General features: G+C 43.0%; 1 protein-coding gene across 1 annotated transcript; it reads right to left on the bottom strand.

The window, feature by feature from the left end:
- Positions 1–10007: 10007 nt before the first annotated feature.
- LOC149256759 (uncharacterized) lies at positions 10008–10415 on the bottom strand. Its single transcript, XM_089455449.1, has one exon. The coding sequence runs from the start codon at positions 10413–10415 to the stop codon at positions 10008–10010; it is 408 nt and encodes a 135-aa protein (XP_089311575.1).
- Positions 10416–17522: the final 7107 nt, after the last annotated feature.

The raw sequence follows: 17522 nt of genomic DNA, 5'->3' as shown, positions 1-17522 counted from the left end.
GATTCTCAAGTTGACGAAGGGATATTCCTTGGATATTCAACAAGGAGCAAAGCCTACAAGTGCTACAATAATCGACTATAGAAAATAGTGGAAAGCATTAATGTGAATATTGATGAAGACCTTCCAGAACAAGAAATTGAAGATCATGAAGTTGACCCTCTCATTGAAGAAGAACCTGAAAAGGAGGAAAAAGATCAAGAAGAACACAAGGAAAAATAACCATCTCAAACCCCTTCAAAGATGAAGTTTATCCGAAAACATCACCCGAAAGAGCGGATTATTGGCAATATAGATGAAGGGATACAAACTCGAAGAAGGATGACAAGTACACCAAAGAAAAATGATGTTGCTCTCCTATCTATGATAGAACCAGAAACATTTACTGAAGCAAGGATCCTCATTGGGTAAAAGCCATGGAAGAAGAAATGTCTCAAATTGAGAAGAATGAGACATGGGAGCTGGTACCTCGTCCAAAGGATAAAAATATAATTGGAACCAAGTCGGTGTTGAAAAACAAAATGAATGATGGAAAAATCATCAGAAATAAGGCAAGGCTTGTTTGTAAAGGTTATTCACAAATTGAAGGAATCAACTTTGAAGAAACCTTTGCACTAGTAGCTCGTGTGGAAGCTATAAGGATGCTCTTGGAATTTTCTTGCTCAAAAGGATTTAAAATCTATCAAATGGACGTAAAATCAGCATTTATGAATGGGGAATTCAAGGAAGAAGTCTACATGGAGCAACCAGAAGGGTTTAATCTAGTAGAAGGAAAAGACTTTGTTTGTAAGTTGAAAAAGGCATTATATGGGTTGAAACAAGCTCATAGAGCTTGGTACACAAGATTGGATCACTATCTACAACAACAAGGCTTCAAGAAGGGGGTGGCAGGTGTTGGTGTCCAGGTATGAACAAATTATTCACCCCTTTTCCTACATTAACTTATCAATCCGGGTGCGTATTCCTTTCAAGGAAACACGCAAGGTATATGCAGGGGCAAGGTTACAATCTGTCATCGACCAAGGGTTCACGATTACAGAATCAAAGCATTGTTGTAACAGGAATAAAAACTAAACTGCAAAACTTAAAAAAAGGCATTCACAGTAATCTAAAGAAATCTGTAACAACAATCAAGAAATACATGCAACAATGAACAACACACAAAGAAAAGGAAACACACAACACCTGATTAGAAGAGCAGGCCCAACTCTCTGATCAGGGCTGTGTTACTCACAACGAAAGATAGAACAACAAAAAGGGTTGTATTTTATTAATCTGAAAAATGTTTTTACCATACAGAGCAGGGTCTGGCTAACCCCTCGTACAGGAATGACCTATCTTTTATACAGTACAAAGGGGAATAACATCATCCTCAAAACTTGGCAACTATATGCCCAAAGATATACGTCAGTTCAACACAACACTAGCGCCAAGAGAGCAAGAGCAGAAATGATCCAAAACTGGTTGAGAATAGCTGCAAGTTGGTTATGTTGTTTCATCGTGGTCGATCAGCTGCTGTGAATCGTGAAACTGCTGCAATATTCCATGAGGTCAACACCTATGTGTTGGTGTCCATGTATGAACAATTTATCCACCCCTTTTCCTACATTAATGTATCAATCTGGGTGCGTATTCTTTTCAAGGCAACACGGAAGGTATATGCAAGGGCAAGGTTACAGTCTATCCTCAACCAAGGGTTCATGACTACCAATCAAAATATTACTGAAACATAAATAAAAACTCAACTGCAGAACTTAAAAAAAAGGTATTCACAGTTATTTAAGAAATTTGCAACAGCAACAAGAAATAACACAACAATAGACAATACACACAAAACAAGGAAACACGCAAAACCTGATCAGAAGAACGGGCCCAACTCTCTGATCAGGGCTGTGTTACTCACAGCGAACGATAGATCAACAAAAAGGTTTGTATCTTATTAATATGAATAACATTGTTACAATACAATACAGGGTCTGACTACCCTTGATACAGGAGTGACCCGTCTTTTATACAGTACAAAGGAGAATAACATCTCTCCCCAAAACCTGGCAACTATATTCCCAAAGATACACATCAGTTCTATCGCAGCATTAGCGCCGAGAGAGCAAGAACAAGAATGGTCCAAAACGGGTTGAGAACAGTTGCAATTAGTTATGTTGTTTCATCATGGTCGATCAGTTGCTGTGAATCGTGGAACTACTATGATATGCTATGCGGTCAACACCTGCACTCCATAATCTGCGGTCATCACATGTTTTAGTGGTTCGCATAGGTAGAAAAACTTCATGACTCTACTTCATTAATTAAATATCCCAAGAGACGATAAAGGGAAATTACCTCATAGTTTTACACAGTAAATATATGCAAATGAATGAAAAATGGATGAAAAGAGCAGTGGAAATGTAGGGAAAAGATAGGCCAATTTGGTGCCCAACATCTCCCCCCAACTAGCCTTCTGTACGCCCTCGTGCAACTCACCGTCTCCACAGGTTTGGGTTGGATAGGTTGTGTGCTTCTTGAAGCCGCGCGAGATCATATTCCTCAGCCATTTCTGTTCCTGGAACCTTAAACCCTTCTGAGAGGAGAACTTCCTTCCACCAATAATTTGGTACATTATAGGCTGGGGTATAGTGTTTTGCTGGCAACCACAGGATAGGGTACTGGAATCGAATTCCCATCCACCAAACCCCACATGTTTGGATGCATGCCACATATCTTGGCACCCTGCTGAGTGCTCGTGCAAAATTTGGTGCTCCAAACGGTTCTCTGTTCCAGACAGATGTGGGTGACATCATCCACCTTTTCTAACAACTATCCAAGGCCTCATCTTGAAACGTGACCAATTGTTTGACACAAAGATCGATGCACCACTTTTGTGTCCTCAGCATCGGTTCCTTGTTTCCCATAATTTCCAAAAATGTAGTGTGCCTATTATACATAGTCACTGATCTCTCGGGTTCTCCTCTTACCATAAAAGGCTTCGTGGCTTGATTTGACTCGAACATGTCAAAAGCCTTCTGCTAGCTTATCTGATTAAAAGTGTAAGAGGTGAGGGCCCTTAAATGAATGTCCCCCACATATGGAACTGGATTAAATTCTCTCTCAATGCACAAGAGATACCCATGCATGTAGAGCTCGCACATCAAATGTTGAGTTGGCACATCATGGGCTCTCAATATCCGGAGGAACTGTACATCGTCCTCAATCTCGTGACTAATTTCTTTCTGGATGCTTTCCAAAAAAAATAAAAGAAAGCACTCATGCAAAAATAAAGAATAACAGGAAGCGGGAGGGCGACATGCCATCGCTTCCTGTGCTAAATGGAGCATCTTCTCTTTATCGGTTTTTAACTCTGCTACTTTCCTTTTCAGCTGCTCCACCTTGAGTTGCTACTTTGCATGCCTTAATCACAATATATCAATGTGCTCCACATATTCAAAGATAGTCGTGGATGCTCGCTCTTGGGCTTTCTTAGCTTCATTCTGATATCATGCCGCGGTGGATTTCAGGTCTAAACCTCAGTCGACAAAGAAAACTCATGGCCTTCAAACAAATATTCTATTGGGTCTGTCTGAGTGGCAATAGAAGTTGTTGCCACTTCATCTACTTGCATCCCTACTTCAGTCGTCATGGTTTTGGGCTTCTTAGCCTGCCGCTTGTATTTCTTCACTTAGTTCTTCAACTGGTGCATCTGTTTCCTCAGCCTCTTAACCTTTGTTTTGAGCCGCATCGTTTCTTTAAACTGAAGCTGATATTTCTACTTCATAGGTAGCCTTCATTGTTCACACAACTCAACCCATTCTTGTTTAACCACCACCTCATCTGGTACTGCAGCTGGTTCGACAGGTGGTGATTTACCCAAGGGAGTATCCACAGGGTTACTTGACGGGGCTTCTTTTCTTGGGTTCTCTTCCTGAGGAGTAGCCATTTGCTTACTGTCTCTTGCCTCGTCCTATTGTGAAGCTATCTCGACAGGTGGCGATCTCACTCGGTGGTCGTCCATCGGTGATTCAACCAGACTTTCCCTTCTAGGTTCCCTTATTTCAAAAACATCGGCCTCTTCCTCTGTTCTCGGTTCTTGAGAGAGGTCTCTGTGGGGATCTGTGGCCAACAAGCCTATGGTAGCTGATTCCTTCTTCAACCCATCATACTTCAAAATCGACAGAACGGCCACATCCTCTTTTGTATGTCGAGCAGAGCGAGACACCCTTGCCCCTTTTGGAATGGAGAAGAAAGAGGAAAATTGAAAGAATTATCCTACCTGATATATCTCGGCCCTAGTTATGGTCTGGGGCTCTTTCCCTCTATCTGCAGCGTCTCTGCCCTGGGTTAAAACCCCTGATACATTCCCCTGTTCTGAGGTTGACGCTGGTTCTTGTGGAACATCGTCAATCCCAACATTTAATTCCTATGTGGTCTCCAGAGTCGAACAGGTTGATGGTGGTTCTTGTGGGACACCATCTTCCATGTCCAGCAGTTCTTGAACAGATGATGTTGGCACTGTTTCCTCCAGCACGACATTGATACAGATGGATTCTTGCATAATCACATCGATTCCATCCATTATACCCATAGCCTCTTCTTCTGTTGGCCCCATAGTTCTTTCAGCTTCGGGCCCTTCTTGTTCGAGTTCGTCTTCCTCCATTGGTTCTACGGTCGAGGGTGGTTCTTGTGGGACACCCTTGGCCACAATATTAATGAATTCCTCCATCTCAGCCTGATGTGGTCCCTCTTCGTTTATTATAATGCTGCTAATTTTCTCCACTGGCTCCAAGGTCGAGGATGGTTCTTGAAGGACAACCTCGATCGTGGTGCTAGTGGCCCTTTCTATATTGGCCCCACGCTACAACACTTCTTCTTCCATTGGTTCCGAGGTCAAGGCTGGTTCTTGTGGAGCAGCCTTGACTGTCCTCCCTGGTTCATGCTCCTGATTCTGTTCTAGCTCTTCGGGTTCCATCTCCATTTCCTCTAGTTCCTCTTGATTTATGTATTCATCCTCTGCTCTGGTTCCTTCCTCCATCGCTTCCGGCTCTTCTTCTCTAGCAGCTCTAGCAACCACTATTTCTTCCTCTGTAGAATCCCAGAATGTTTCCCACGGGATTTGAAATCGACCAATTGCATGCATGACTAACAGTCGGACCAAACCATGTTTGGTAATGACTACTGCCACTTGTCGTGAACGCCGAGCAGAGTGCGCCATCAGCTGGAGACTTCTTAACAGGAAGAAAGGCATATTCAATGAGAAGGCTTCCGCCTGTGGGAACCAGAGGTGAGAAAATATTCTGAAATGGTATTTAAACATGGTAGTATAACTCCCCTCCCAGGTTATGTATCTCATTACAAAACCTACTACCTCACCCCATGGGTGTGGTAATGAATTTCGGTCATACCCCCGGCCTTTCTGAACAACATTTTCTCCAGCCTGCAAGAATGCTTCGAGAAACTCTGGAAGGGCGGTTCTTCGTGAAAACCATTTCTGTCCCTACTGCAGTAGCTTGCTGACCTCTGCAATGGTTTCTTCTCTAACAGGGATTTCTATCCCCCGGACCCGAGAGATCTCTTCCTCTAAATTGAGTGCAAATTCAATCACAATTGCCTCATCAAATCCTTGCAGTCTATCGAAATAGATGTTCCACCCTACATTTTCGAAAACCTTCCATACTTTTGGATTGTTTCTGACCATTGTCGTGCCCTCCAGCTCATGGCGCACAGCCAACCCACCCATCACTGTAAGAACTGGATCAACACGATGGGTACAGTAAGCTGGTAGGGGGAGAGTGACAAAAACCCAACTGACGATGACAATCTTGTTAGCATGGTGGCCGCGGGGTGAAAGAATGATAATAATGACTGGTACGCCTCGAAAAACACAGCAATGAATGACAGGGTGTGGCAGTACAGGTGAATGATTATGGTAATTGAAAACAGCGTACTAGGGAAATGACCAGTAAATTTCTTGGTATACGATTTCAAATTCCAATGCATAGGAATCATGATTACAAAATCCCACAATTTTTTGTTTCCGTTTTCATTGGATTTGGTAATGATGTGGTATGATTACGATTTTAGGTACACCGTTGTTTCTTTATGATGGGACCCCCCTAACTTAAATGTGGCCGTCCGTGGCACGTACTAGTCTCTTCTTTGGAATATTTTAATTAAATCCATAAGAGTCAATGAAGGCGTACCTGGTGACCTACCTAACGGTGGAGTAACAGCAAAGATAACTGATGAAGTAATGGCAATAGCGGAGTAACAACGTTGACGGAGTAACAACACCGACGGAGTAACAACACGGTGGAGTAACAACAACCATGGAGTAACAACACTGATGGAGTAACCACAATGACAGAGTAACAGCCACGGCGGAGTAACAACACCGGAGGAGTAACAACAACAGTGGAGTAACAACAACAGTGGAGTAACAACACCGGTGGAGTAACAACAAAAGTGGAGTAACAGCACCGGCAGAGTAACAGCAACAGTGGAGTAACAACACCGGTGGAGTAACAACAACAATGGAGTAGCAACATCAACGAAGTAACAACAACCAATGGAGTAGCAGCACCGACAGAGTAACAACAACCAGAGGAGTAACAACACCGGCGGAGTAACGAAAACCAGTGGAATAATAGCACTAGTGGAGTAACAACAACCAGTGGAGTAGCAGCACCGACGGAGTAACAACAACCAGTGGAGTAACAACAATGATTGTTACTTGAAAAATTTCTCCGTTTCTCCTTGTCACAATTCATTTCTTATTCCTGCAAAAAGACAAACAAGTGAGTAGTAATAGCATATATATATATATATATATATATTTGTTTTTTTGATCATCAAAAGGTAGAGGGAGCATTCTCTGCACCAACAACCATCAAACCAGATGTATCAGAAAGATGTTTTATGAAAGCATCTTTAGAAGTTGGATGGTGATATAACTTCAGATGGTGTCCGTTCACTAGGAAGGAAGTACAATTTTCATCTACTGTAACCAATCTGACTGTGCCATTGGCAAATACAGCGTCCACTTCATAGGGTCCCATCCAATGAGTGTGAAGCTTTCCTTTAAAATCTTTGAACCGGGAGTCATATGACAATGCCTAGTCCCCTGTATGAAACACCTTATTCTTGATAAATTTATCGTGCCATTTCGCTCTCTACTGTTGGACAGCAGTAGTTCTCTAGACAGCTACTGAATGAATCTCGTCTAACTCATTGAGCTATTCTAGCCAGTGTTTCTGGGCCTCTGATAAGTTCAATCCCACTTCCAAGGCTGTTCTAAGTGTACTGATCTCGAATTTAACCGGAAACAAGGGGGATTTCCCATAGACTAGCTCAAATGGTGAAAACCCGATTGTATTCCGCCATGTCGTCCTATATGCCCAAAGAGCTTTTGGAAGTTTTTGTGACCAATCCCAGCGATGACTTGCTACAGTTTTTGTCAAGATATTTTCCAATACCTTGTTTGTGCTTTCTACCTGTCCATTCGCTTGGGGATGGTAAGGAGTTGTCACTATGTGTTTTACCCCATATTTCTGCATAAGCTTCTCTATCATGTTGGATGTGAACTGTGCTCCTCCATCTGAAACAATTTCCCTCGGTGTACCATATGGGGCAAAAATATCTTCAAAAAGAAAGTCTGCCATCACCTATTTTGTTGCTTTCGCAACCGCTCTGGCTTCCACCCACTTAGTCACATGATCAGTATAGACCAATATGTGAACCTTCTGATGGGAAGGTGGGTTGATGGGTCCAACAAAATTGATGGCCCATTTCTCAAAAGGTTCAAGGACTATCTGGGGCTGTAATGGCATTTCATCTGATTTTCTAGGTTGTTCCATCCGTTGATAGTTGTCACATCTTCGGACATAATCTCTAGCATCACGAAATATAGAAGGCAAGTAGTATCCCATTTACAGCACCTTCTGTCCTGTTCTTTTATCTGCAAAATGTCCTCCATAAGGTCCACTATGGGCGGCCTTTAATATCTCATAGACATCATCCTCTGATACATAGCGTCGAATCTGTTGATCAACCCCTGTATGAAAGAGGTATCCTTCCATCCATGAATATTGGGTGCTATGATGAATAATTTTCCATTGGTCCTTATATGACAAATGACTAGGTACCTTCCCTATAGCAAGATAGTTAGCAATATCTACATACCACAGAGTGTTAGTAGAAATTGCAAAAAGATATTCATCTGGAAAGCTATCTTCGATAGGTGTACCTTCGGCATTGTTTTCTAATCTTGACAAAAATCAGCAACCATGTTGTCCTTCCCTGGTTTATCTACTATGGTAATATCAAATTCTTGAAGTAGCAAAAGCCATCTTGTAATACGACTAGGAGTAACAGGTTTATTCATCAGATACCTGATGGTTGCATGATCCGTGTGCACAAAAATGGGGTAACCAGTGATATAGTGCCAGAACTTGTTGATGGCATAGATGACAACAAGGAATTATTTTTCAGTCACTGTGTAGTTTAACTCAGTAGGGGCTAAGTTCTTGCTAACATAGTAAACTGCATATGGTACCTTATCCACTTGCTGCCCCAAAACTGCCCCAACTGCTATCTGGGAAGCATCAACATGAATATGGAATGGTAATGCCCAGTCTGGTCCTCTAAGGATCGGAGCACTACAGACCAGTTCCTTGATCTTCACAAAGGCTGCATCACAGTCATCTGTCCACACAAAATATGCATCTTTTGTGAGTAATTGAAAAAGCGGATGCATTGTTTTAGCAAAATTTTCTATAAAGCGCCTGTAATAACCAACACAACCGATAAAGTTACCTACCTGAGTGGGTGTTCTGGGTGATGGAAAATGCTATATTACCTTTATCTTGGCTGGGTCCATCCGGATTCCTACAGCTAAAAGCAAGAGTCCCATGACTATTCCTTCATTCAACATCCTATGATTTTTTCCGTACTTAAGGAGACATGTGCCTGCTTGCATCTTTCAAGAACTTTTTCTAGCTTCCCCAATGCTTCTTCGAATGAATATCCATATGCCATGAAATCGTCCATATAAATTTCAACACTATCATCCATCAAATCAGAGAAAATACCTAAAATTTCCCTCTGGAATGTTGCAGGTGCATTACAGAGACCAAATGGGAGGACTCTGTATGTGAACGTTCCCCAAGGCATGTAAATGTGGTCTTATCCTGATCTTCAGGAGCTATCTGGATCTGGTTGTACCCACTAAATCCATCCAGGAAGGAGAATAATTTCTTCCCCACTAGTGTATCCAAGACTTGTTCAATGAATGTTAACAGAAAATGGTCTTTCTGTGTTGCCTTGTTTAATTCTTTGTAATCCACACATATTCTCCATTTGTCATTTTTCTTAGGGACCATTACCAATGGAAAAACCCATTGGCTGTCTGAAATGGGGTAGATAAATCCCATGTCCAGCAGCTTTTGGAGCTCTTCCTTAACGATGTTCTTTAGAGCAGGGTTCATTCTTCTCTGGGTTTGCCCCACAGGACACCAGTCCTCCTTAATGTATATGTGATGGGTGCACAGATTAGCAGGAATTCCCTTCATATCTAAGTAGTCCCAGGCGAAGGCTTCTTTGTGTTTCCGAAGAACATCCAAGAGTTGTTTTTTCTGGGAATCCGACAGCTCTGGATTAATATTTAGGGCTTTTCTTGGTTCTATTTCCAAAAAAACACTGTCATGGGGTGCAACTATACGTAGCTCACCGAATCCATCCACTGTTCCAATACTTTCCTGAGTCTCACAGCTCAAGATGGACTCCAAGATTTGCTGATTCAAATCTGAAACAAAACCAGGATCATTGATAAAGGTAGTAATCGTGTCATCTTTTGTTTTGGCTTTCGACTGGAGGGCCTGCCCAATAGTGAGAACTGGTCTTAACTCCTCATTTTATGATTCAGACTCTTTCTTATATAACGATTTCTTGTGGCCTATTGATTTTGCTGATGGGATAGGTTCTGCGGGAGGATATAACACTAGATTCTTAGTGTTTTTCCCATTTTAAATGATCATATTTCCAGACTGACACCTAATATAAGCATCCGCGGTTGCTAGCCATGGTCTTCCCAGAATCAGGGGATGGCCTCCAGATGGAGATTGCATTTGGAGTACTAGGAAATCCACAGGGTAGTGCCATGAATCAACTGAAATCGTGATATCTTCTAATTTCCCTACTGGTTTCACTGTAGATCGATTTGCCAGTTCTAACACCGTAGGTGTGTGTTTCAAGTTACAAAGTCCTAATGCATGCATGGTTTCAGCAGTGATGACATTTATGGCAGCACCCAAGTCTACTAATACATTTGGAATTTCTAGCCCATTAATGTGCACAGTCAAAATTGGGTTCCCGGGATCCCCATACTTTATAGGCATGGACCTCCCCATCATGAAATTTGATAGCTTCCCCATTACGTGAATGGTGAGTAGGTCTCTTGATTTCTTTTTAGGATTCTTAGCACAATATTCCCTAAGAGTTTTCGCATATATAGGTACATCCCTCATAGCTTACAACAGGGGAATCTTGACAAATAAATTATGTAACTCCCCTAATAGGTCAAACTCAGCTTGAGGGGTTGGTTTGCTCGCAGCCAACCTTTCTGGATAGGGTGGTTCAACTTAGTGTTTTTGAGTAACTGGCGGTTGAGGAGGTGTATGATTTTTGTCAACTCGGTTTGGTTTCTCCCCAACCATTTATGGTTCCTTCTCCTCACTGTCAATCTGTTCAATGATAACCGGTGAGGGCTGAGCGCCTACTGGCCACCCAAATCGTAAATGCATCTCATAGAATTTTGCGGTGGAGATGTTGTATGAAGGCAGGTTGAGGGTGTTAGCTTGTTGAGCCCCTTTATTGTTGGGATTCGGATTGGGTTGGATAGGGAGTTGGGGACGAACAGGCTGATTACTAGGAGGCACATTAGAGGGAAACTGAAGTTGTTGTTGTGGCATTGACAAGGAATTTAAACTGACCAGGAGGGGAAGGTCCCCGCCAGTTCAGAGCCCATGAGGAACCTAAACTGGCTTGAGGAGCCCACTACTACCAAGGTGGAAACTGGTATTGGGGCCACATGGGCGGATAAGGCATAGTCTGGGGACCCATATTAAAATTGCTAAAATATTGAGATGGATCCAAAAACATACCTTGGTTTCCCATTGATGGCTGAGGTTTCCATGGCTTTTCAGGTCCCATAAAGTATAGCTACTCCATATCTTCGCTTGTCCCTTGAAAAACCGCTTTTAGTCCTAGCAAGGATGGGCATGAACTTGTCACATGCTTCAATTCACAGATTGCACATTCCTCTACAGAGTTTAATGGACATTCCCTCTATGGGGGAAAATACAGCCATGGTTCTTTCCAATTCTAGTTGTTTTTGTTTTACCTGCAGTTTGTCTATATGTTCAGACAAGGTACTCAGGATATCAGTCCTCAGGTTGTCCAACAAATTCTTGATTTCTTCTTTTGTAACACCTCCGCCAGATACCTTCATTGATCGAATCCCTTGTTTATTTCTTGCAACTCCTCTTGAGCACTGAATACACAACTCACAGATGGTATCAAAGTCCTCCTTTGATATATCTCCCTTTCCAACTATATTCAATAATTCCAAAGAGTCTTCTTGGAAGGCCCAGAGAAGGATAATTTTCAAAATGTCTTTATCCAGGTCAGAGTGACCTAATCTCTGCAATGTGTATTTAAAATGTTCCACACAGTCTTCCATATTTTCATCCTCTTTCTGTGTAAATTTAAAAATCTCTTCTTTAATATCCTGTGATTTATAGTAGTCCTGGTATTTCTCCAAGAAAGCGGTTCTCATCGCCTCCCATGTGGTGATAGACCTTCCCCCAAGACCCATAAACCACCACAGGGTTGTCTCTTTTAGCGTAGCAGGGAAGATTTTCAATTTCTGAGCATCTGTTATGTAATCATACCCTCAACACACAATGTCGAAATCAAACAAAAACGTGTCAGGGTCTTCTGAAGTAAGCCCATGAAAACTGGGTAAAGCGGTTAAAGGAATGGGCTTTGTTGGTGCCCCAGTCCCTAAATCCTCAATTGGAAAGTCAATAGTAGAGGTTGTAGGTGCCATGAATATCCTCCAATACTCACTAGGGATTTCAGCAGGCTCCGCAGGAAGGGATTTTATCATAGGGGTTCAAGTTGCCTTAACTGCGCTTCCTCTATCCTTTGGTGATAGAAATGTCTCTACAACATCTTCCTCCCTGTCACAGTAGCTAGACCCTTCAAATCTCCTTTCTGCAGTTCCTTCTTCCCTATTGGGATGGACCGTTCCTTTGGATGCTTTACTTGCAACTTCTTCTTCTTCTGTTACAAGCAGTAGGATCTATTTAACAGGCGTAATGTTGCTTGTCTCTCCGGCTACTGGAAGGGTCTCTTGAATTGAATCGGCAGGGGGTGCTATGAACAACACTGGTTGATCTACAGATTATCCCTCAGATTTTGTCTACGCATATGGCCTCACGGCTGCATGGGAAGATGCCTCTGACTCAACTTTTGCAATGATTTGTTGGATGTAAGTGTTCCTTCCCAAATACTATCCTCCCTTCTTTGGGGCTCTCCCTCTGCCCCTTTTATTTGGATCTTTGTTCATACAAATTGGTGTGATGACAGAGATCAAACCACACTGCTCAAGGCCTAGAGTAGGGCGTTAAAAGACCATTCCCTCCCCAGGACAAGAGATCACGTTAAAAGGAGGGTAGTTAACGAATGAAAAGAAAGAAAAGAAAACAGGAACCTAGGGTTCAGGTCTGGAGCAAGGCGTCAAAAGACTCTTCCCTCCCCGGGACAAGAACCCAATCAAGAAAATATCACACACACGAGAAAACCTTAACACTTCAAGACCTAAAGTAGGGCGTCAAAGGACCCCTCCCTCCCTAGGGCGAGAGATTGGGTTTCTCGAAATCGAAATGACAAAAAATGCTAGGGAAAATCTAAGTTTCAGGGCCTAGAGCAGGGTGTCAAAGGACTCCTCCCTCCCCAGGACAAGAGATCGGCCCTAATAAAATAGGAAAATAGTAAAAGCTTCAAAACAAATGAAATACCTACGCTCAGGACCTGGAGCAGAGTGAGAAAGCTCATTCTCTCCCCAAGACAAGAGATTGACCCTCTGGTTAACACAGATCGTGTCCTGCACCTCGTTAGCCTCCCCAGCAACGGCGCCAAAATGTTGGTGTCCAGGTATGAACAATTTATCCACCCCTTTTCCTACATTAATGTATCAATCCGGGTGAGTATTATTTCAAGGAAACATGCAAGGTATATGCAGGTGCAAGGTTACAGTCTGTCCTCAACCAAGGGTTCGTGACTACCAATCAAAACATTGCTGAAATAGAAATAAAAACTCAACTGCAGAACTTTAAAAAAAAGGTATTCACAATTATTTAAGAAATCTACAATAGCAACAAGAAATAACACAACGATAGACAATACACACAAAACAAGGAAACACACAGCACCTAATCAGAAGAGCGGGCCCAACTATCTGATCAAGGCTGCGTTACTCACAACGAACGATAGATCAGCAAAAAGGTTTGTATCTTATTAATCTGAATAATGTTGTTACAATACAATATAGGGTCTGACTACCCTTGATACAAGAGTGACCCGTATTTTATACAGTACAAAGGAGAATAACATCTCTCCCTAAAACCTGGCAACTATATGCCCAAAGATACACATCAGTTCTATTGCAGCACTAGCACCGAGAGAGCAAGAACAGGAATGCTCCAAAACGGGTTGAGAACAACTGCAATCAATTATGTTGTTTCGTCGTGGCCGATCAGCTGCTGTGAATCGCGGAACTACTACAATATGTTGTGCGGTCAACACCTGCGCTCCATAATATGCAGTCATCACATGTTTTAGTGGTTCACATAGGTAGAAAACCTTCATGACTCTACTTCATTAATTAAATATCCCAAGAGACGATAAAGGGAAATTACCTCATAGTTTTACACAGTAAATATATGCGAATGAATGAAAAAGGGATGAAAAGAGGAGTGGAAATGCAAGGAAAAGATAGGCCAATTTGGTGCCCAACACTATGCTCCAAAGTCTGCGGTCATAACATGTTTTAATGGTTCACATAGGCAAAACCCTCATGACTCTACTTCATTAATTAAATACTCCAAGAGACGAAGAAAGGGGAATTACCTCATAGTTTTAACATAGTAAATACATGTGAATGAATACAAAAAGGATGAAAAGAGGAGTGGAAATGCAGGAAAAAGATAGGATGATTTGGTACCCAACATCTCCCCCCAACTAGCCTTCTACATGCCCTCGTGCAGCTCGCCGCCTCCGCCGGTCTGGATTGGATAAGCTGTGGGCTTCATGGAGCCAGGCGAGATCATATTCCCCGACCATTTCTGTTCCTGGAACCTTAAACCCCTTTGAGAGAAGAACTTCCTTCCATCAGTCATTTTGTACATTATATGTTGGGGTGTAGTGCTCTGCTGGCAACCAAATGACAGGGTACTGAAACCGAATTCCCATCCACAAGACCCCACATGTTTGGATGCATGCCACATACCTTGGCACCCTACTGAGTGCTCGTGCAAAATTTGGTGCTCCAAATGGTTCTCTGTTTCGGACAGACGTGGGTGACATCATCCACCTTTTCTGGCAACTATCAAGGGCCTCATCTTGAAACATGACTAATTGCTTGACACAGAGATCAATGCACCACTTTTGTGTCTTCAACATTTGTTCCCTGTTTCCCACAATTTCTAAAAATGTGTTGTGCTTATTGTACATAGCCACTGACCGCTCGTGCTCTCCTCTTACCATAAAAGGCTTCATGACCTGATTTGACTCAAACATATTAGAAGCCTTCTGCCAACTTATCTGATTGAGAATGTAAGAGGTGAGGGCCCTTAAATGAATGTCCCCCACAACTGGGACCAGATTAAATTTTCTATCAAAAAGAAGGAGATACCCATGCATGTAAATCTCACACATCAAATGTTGAGTTGGAAAATCATGGCCCCTCAATATCCGGAGGAACTGTACACCATCCTTGATCTCGTGACTAATTTCTTTCTTGATGCTTTCCAAACAGAAGAAAATAAAATTTTCATGCAAAAATAAAGAATAACTGGAGGCAGGAGGGTGACATGCCATCACCTCTTGTGCTAAACTGAACATCTATTCTTTATCGGCTTTCAGTTCTGTCACTTGTCATTCTAGTTGCTCCACCTTGAGTTGCTTCTTTTCATTCCTCAATCACATTATATCTATATGCTCCACATATTCGAAGATAGCCGTGGATTCTCGTTCCTGGGCTCTCTTCACTTCGTTCTGATATTGCGCCGCGGTGGATTTCTAGGTTTGTACTTCACCTGTCAAGGAATACTCGTGGTCTTCAAATAAATGCTTAATAGAGTATGTTTGAGTGGCAACAGAAGTTGTTGCCACTTCGTCTACCTGTGTCTCTGCTTCAGCCATCATGGCTTTGAGCTTCTTAGCCCGCCGCTTATATTTCTTCACCTGTTTCTTCAATTGGTGTACCTACCTTCTCAGCCTTTTGACCTCTTTTTTGAGCCGCATTGCTTCCCTGAATTGCAGTTGATATTTTTGCTTAACAGGAAACCTCCATTGCTCACACAACTCTATCCATTCCTGTTTGACCACCACCTCATCTGGTACTGTAGCTGGTTCGACAGGTGGTGGATTACTCGAGGGAGTATCCACAGGTTTAATTGACGGGGCTGCTCTGCTTGGTTCCTCTTCCTCGGGGGCAACTACTTCCTTATTTCCCCTACCTCGACCCACTTTGAAGTTGTCTTGGTAGGTGGTGGACTCACTGGATGGGTATCCATCGATGTTTCAGCCAACATTTCCCCTCCAAGTTCCCTTGTTTCAGAAACACCTGTCTCTTCCTCTCTTCTTGGTTCCTGGGAAAGGTCTCTCTGGAAGTTTGCATCCAACAGACCTATGGCAGCTAGTCCTTTGGTCCACCCATCAAACTTCAAAATAGGTGGAATGGAAACATCCTCCTCTGCCCATCAGGGAGAGCGAGACACCCTCGCCCCTCTCGGAATGGAGAAATAAGAGGGGAATTGAAAGAATTTTTCTACCTGGTCTATCCCGACCGTGGCTATGACCTCGAGCTCTTTCCCTCTGTCTGCAACATCTTTGATCTGGGTTGAGACCCTTGTCTATGTATCCCCCCATTCTGAGGTTGATGTTGGTTCTTGTGGAGTAGCGTCAGCCTCAGGATCTAATTCCTCTGCAATTTCCAGAGCTGGGCGGTTTGATGGTGGTTATTGTGTAACACCACCCTCCGTATCCAGAAACTCTTGAGCAGATGATGCTGGCACTATTTCTTCCAGCACGACATTGATAAAAATGCACTCTTGTATCATTATTTCAACTCCATCCATTATACCTATAGCCTCTCCTTCTGTTGGCCCCACGGTTCTTTCAGCTTCAGGCACTTATCGTCCTGGTTCATCTTCCTCCATTGGTTCCACGGTCGAGGGTGGTTCTTGTGGGACACCCCCGGGCGCAATGTTAACAAATTCTTCCACCTTAGCCTGCTATGGTACCTCTTGTCTTGTTACAGTGCTGCCGATTTGTTCCACTAGCTCCGCAATCGAGGTTGGTTCTTGTGGGACAGCCTCGGCCGTGGTGCTAGTGACCCTTTCTATATCGGCTCCTTGCTGCAGTACTTCTTCTCCCATCAGTTCTGCAGTCGAGGCTAGTTCTTGTGGAGCAACCTCGACTATCCTCTCTGGTTCAAGTTCCCTATTTTGTTCCGGCACCTCGAGTTCCATATCCATTTCTTCTAGTTCTTCTTGGTCTACGTATTCGTCCTCTGCCCCGGGCTCTTCCTCCATTGCTTCCGGCTCTTCTTCTCTAGCAGCCATAGTAGCTGCTATCTCTTCCTCTATATAATCCCAGAATGTTTCCCACGGGATTTGAAACTGATCAATTGCATGCATGACTAACATCTGAACCAGCCCATGGTTGGTTGACTGCCGCAACTTGTCGTGAACACCGAGCAGATTGTGCCATTAGCTGGAGACTTTTTAACGGGAAGAAAGGCATATTCAATGAGAAAGCTTCTGACTGTGGAAACCAGAGGTGATCCAATACTCTGAAATGATATTTAAACACAATGGTATACCTCCCCTCGCAGGTTATGTATCTCACTACCAAACCTGCTACCTCACCCCATGGGTGTGGTAATGAATTCTAGTCATACCCCTGGCCTTTCTGAACAACATTCTCTCTGGCTTGCAAAAATGCTTCGGGGAACTTCGGGAGGGAGGTTCTTCATGAAAACCATCTTTTCCCTTGCCAGGGTAGCCCGCTGACCTCCGCAATGGCTTCTTCTATAACAAGGATTTCTATACCTCAGACCTGAGAGCTCCCTTCCTCTAGATTGAGTGCAAATTCATTGCAATTGCTTCGTTAAACCCCTGAAACCTGTCAAGATAGAAATTCCAACCTGCATTTTCAAAAACCTGCCATACTTCTCAATTATTTTGGACCAT

The sequence above is a fragment of the Pinus tabuliformis genome, chromosome 7 (assembly GCF_031772625.1).
Source record: "Pinus tabuliformis cultivar Carrire ecotype Pingquan chromosome 7, CPIR1, whole genome shotgun sequence".
NCBI classification, from domain to species: domain Eukaryota; kingdom Viridiplantae; phylum Streptophyta; class Pinopsida; order Pinales; family Pinaceae; genus Pinus; species Pinus tabuliformis.
This window is presented reverse-complemented; position numbering and strand designations above follow the sequence as displayed.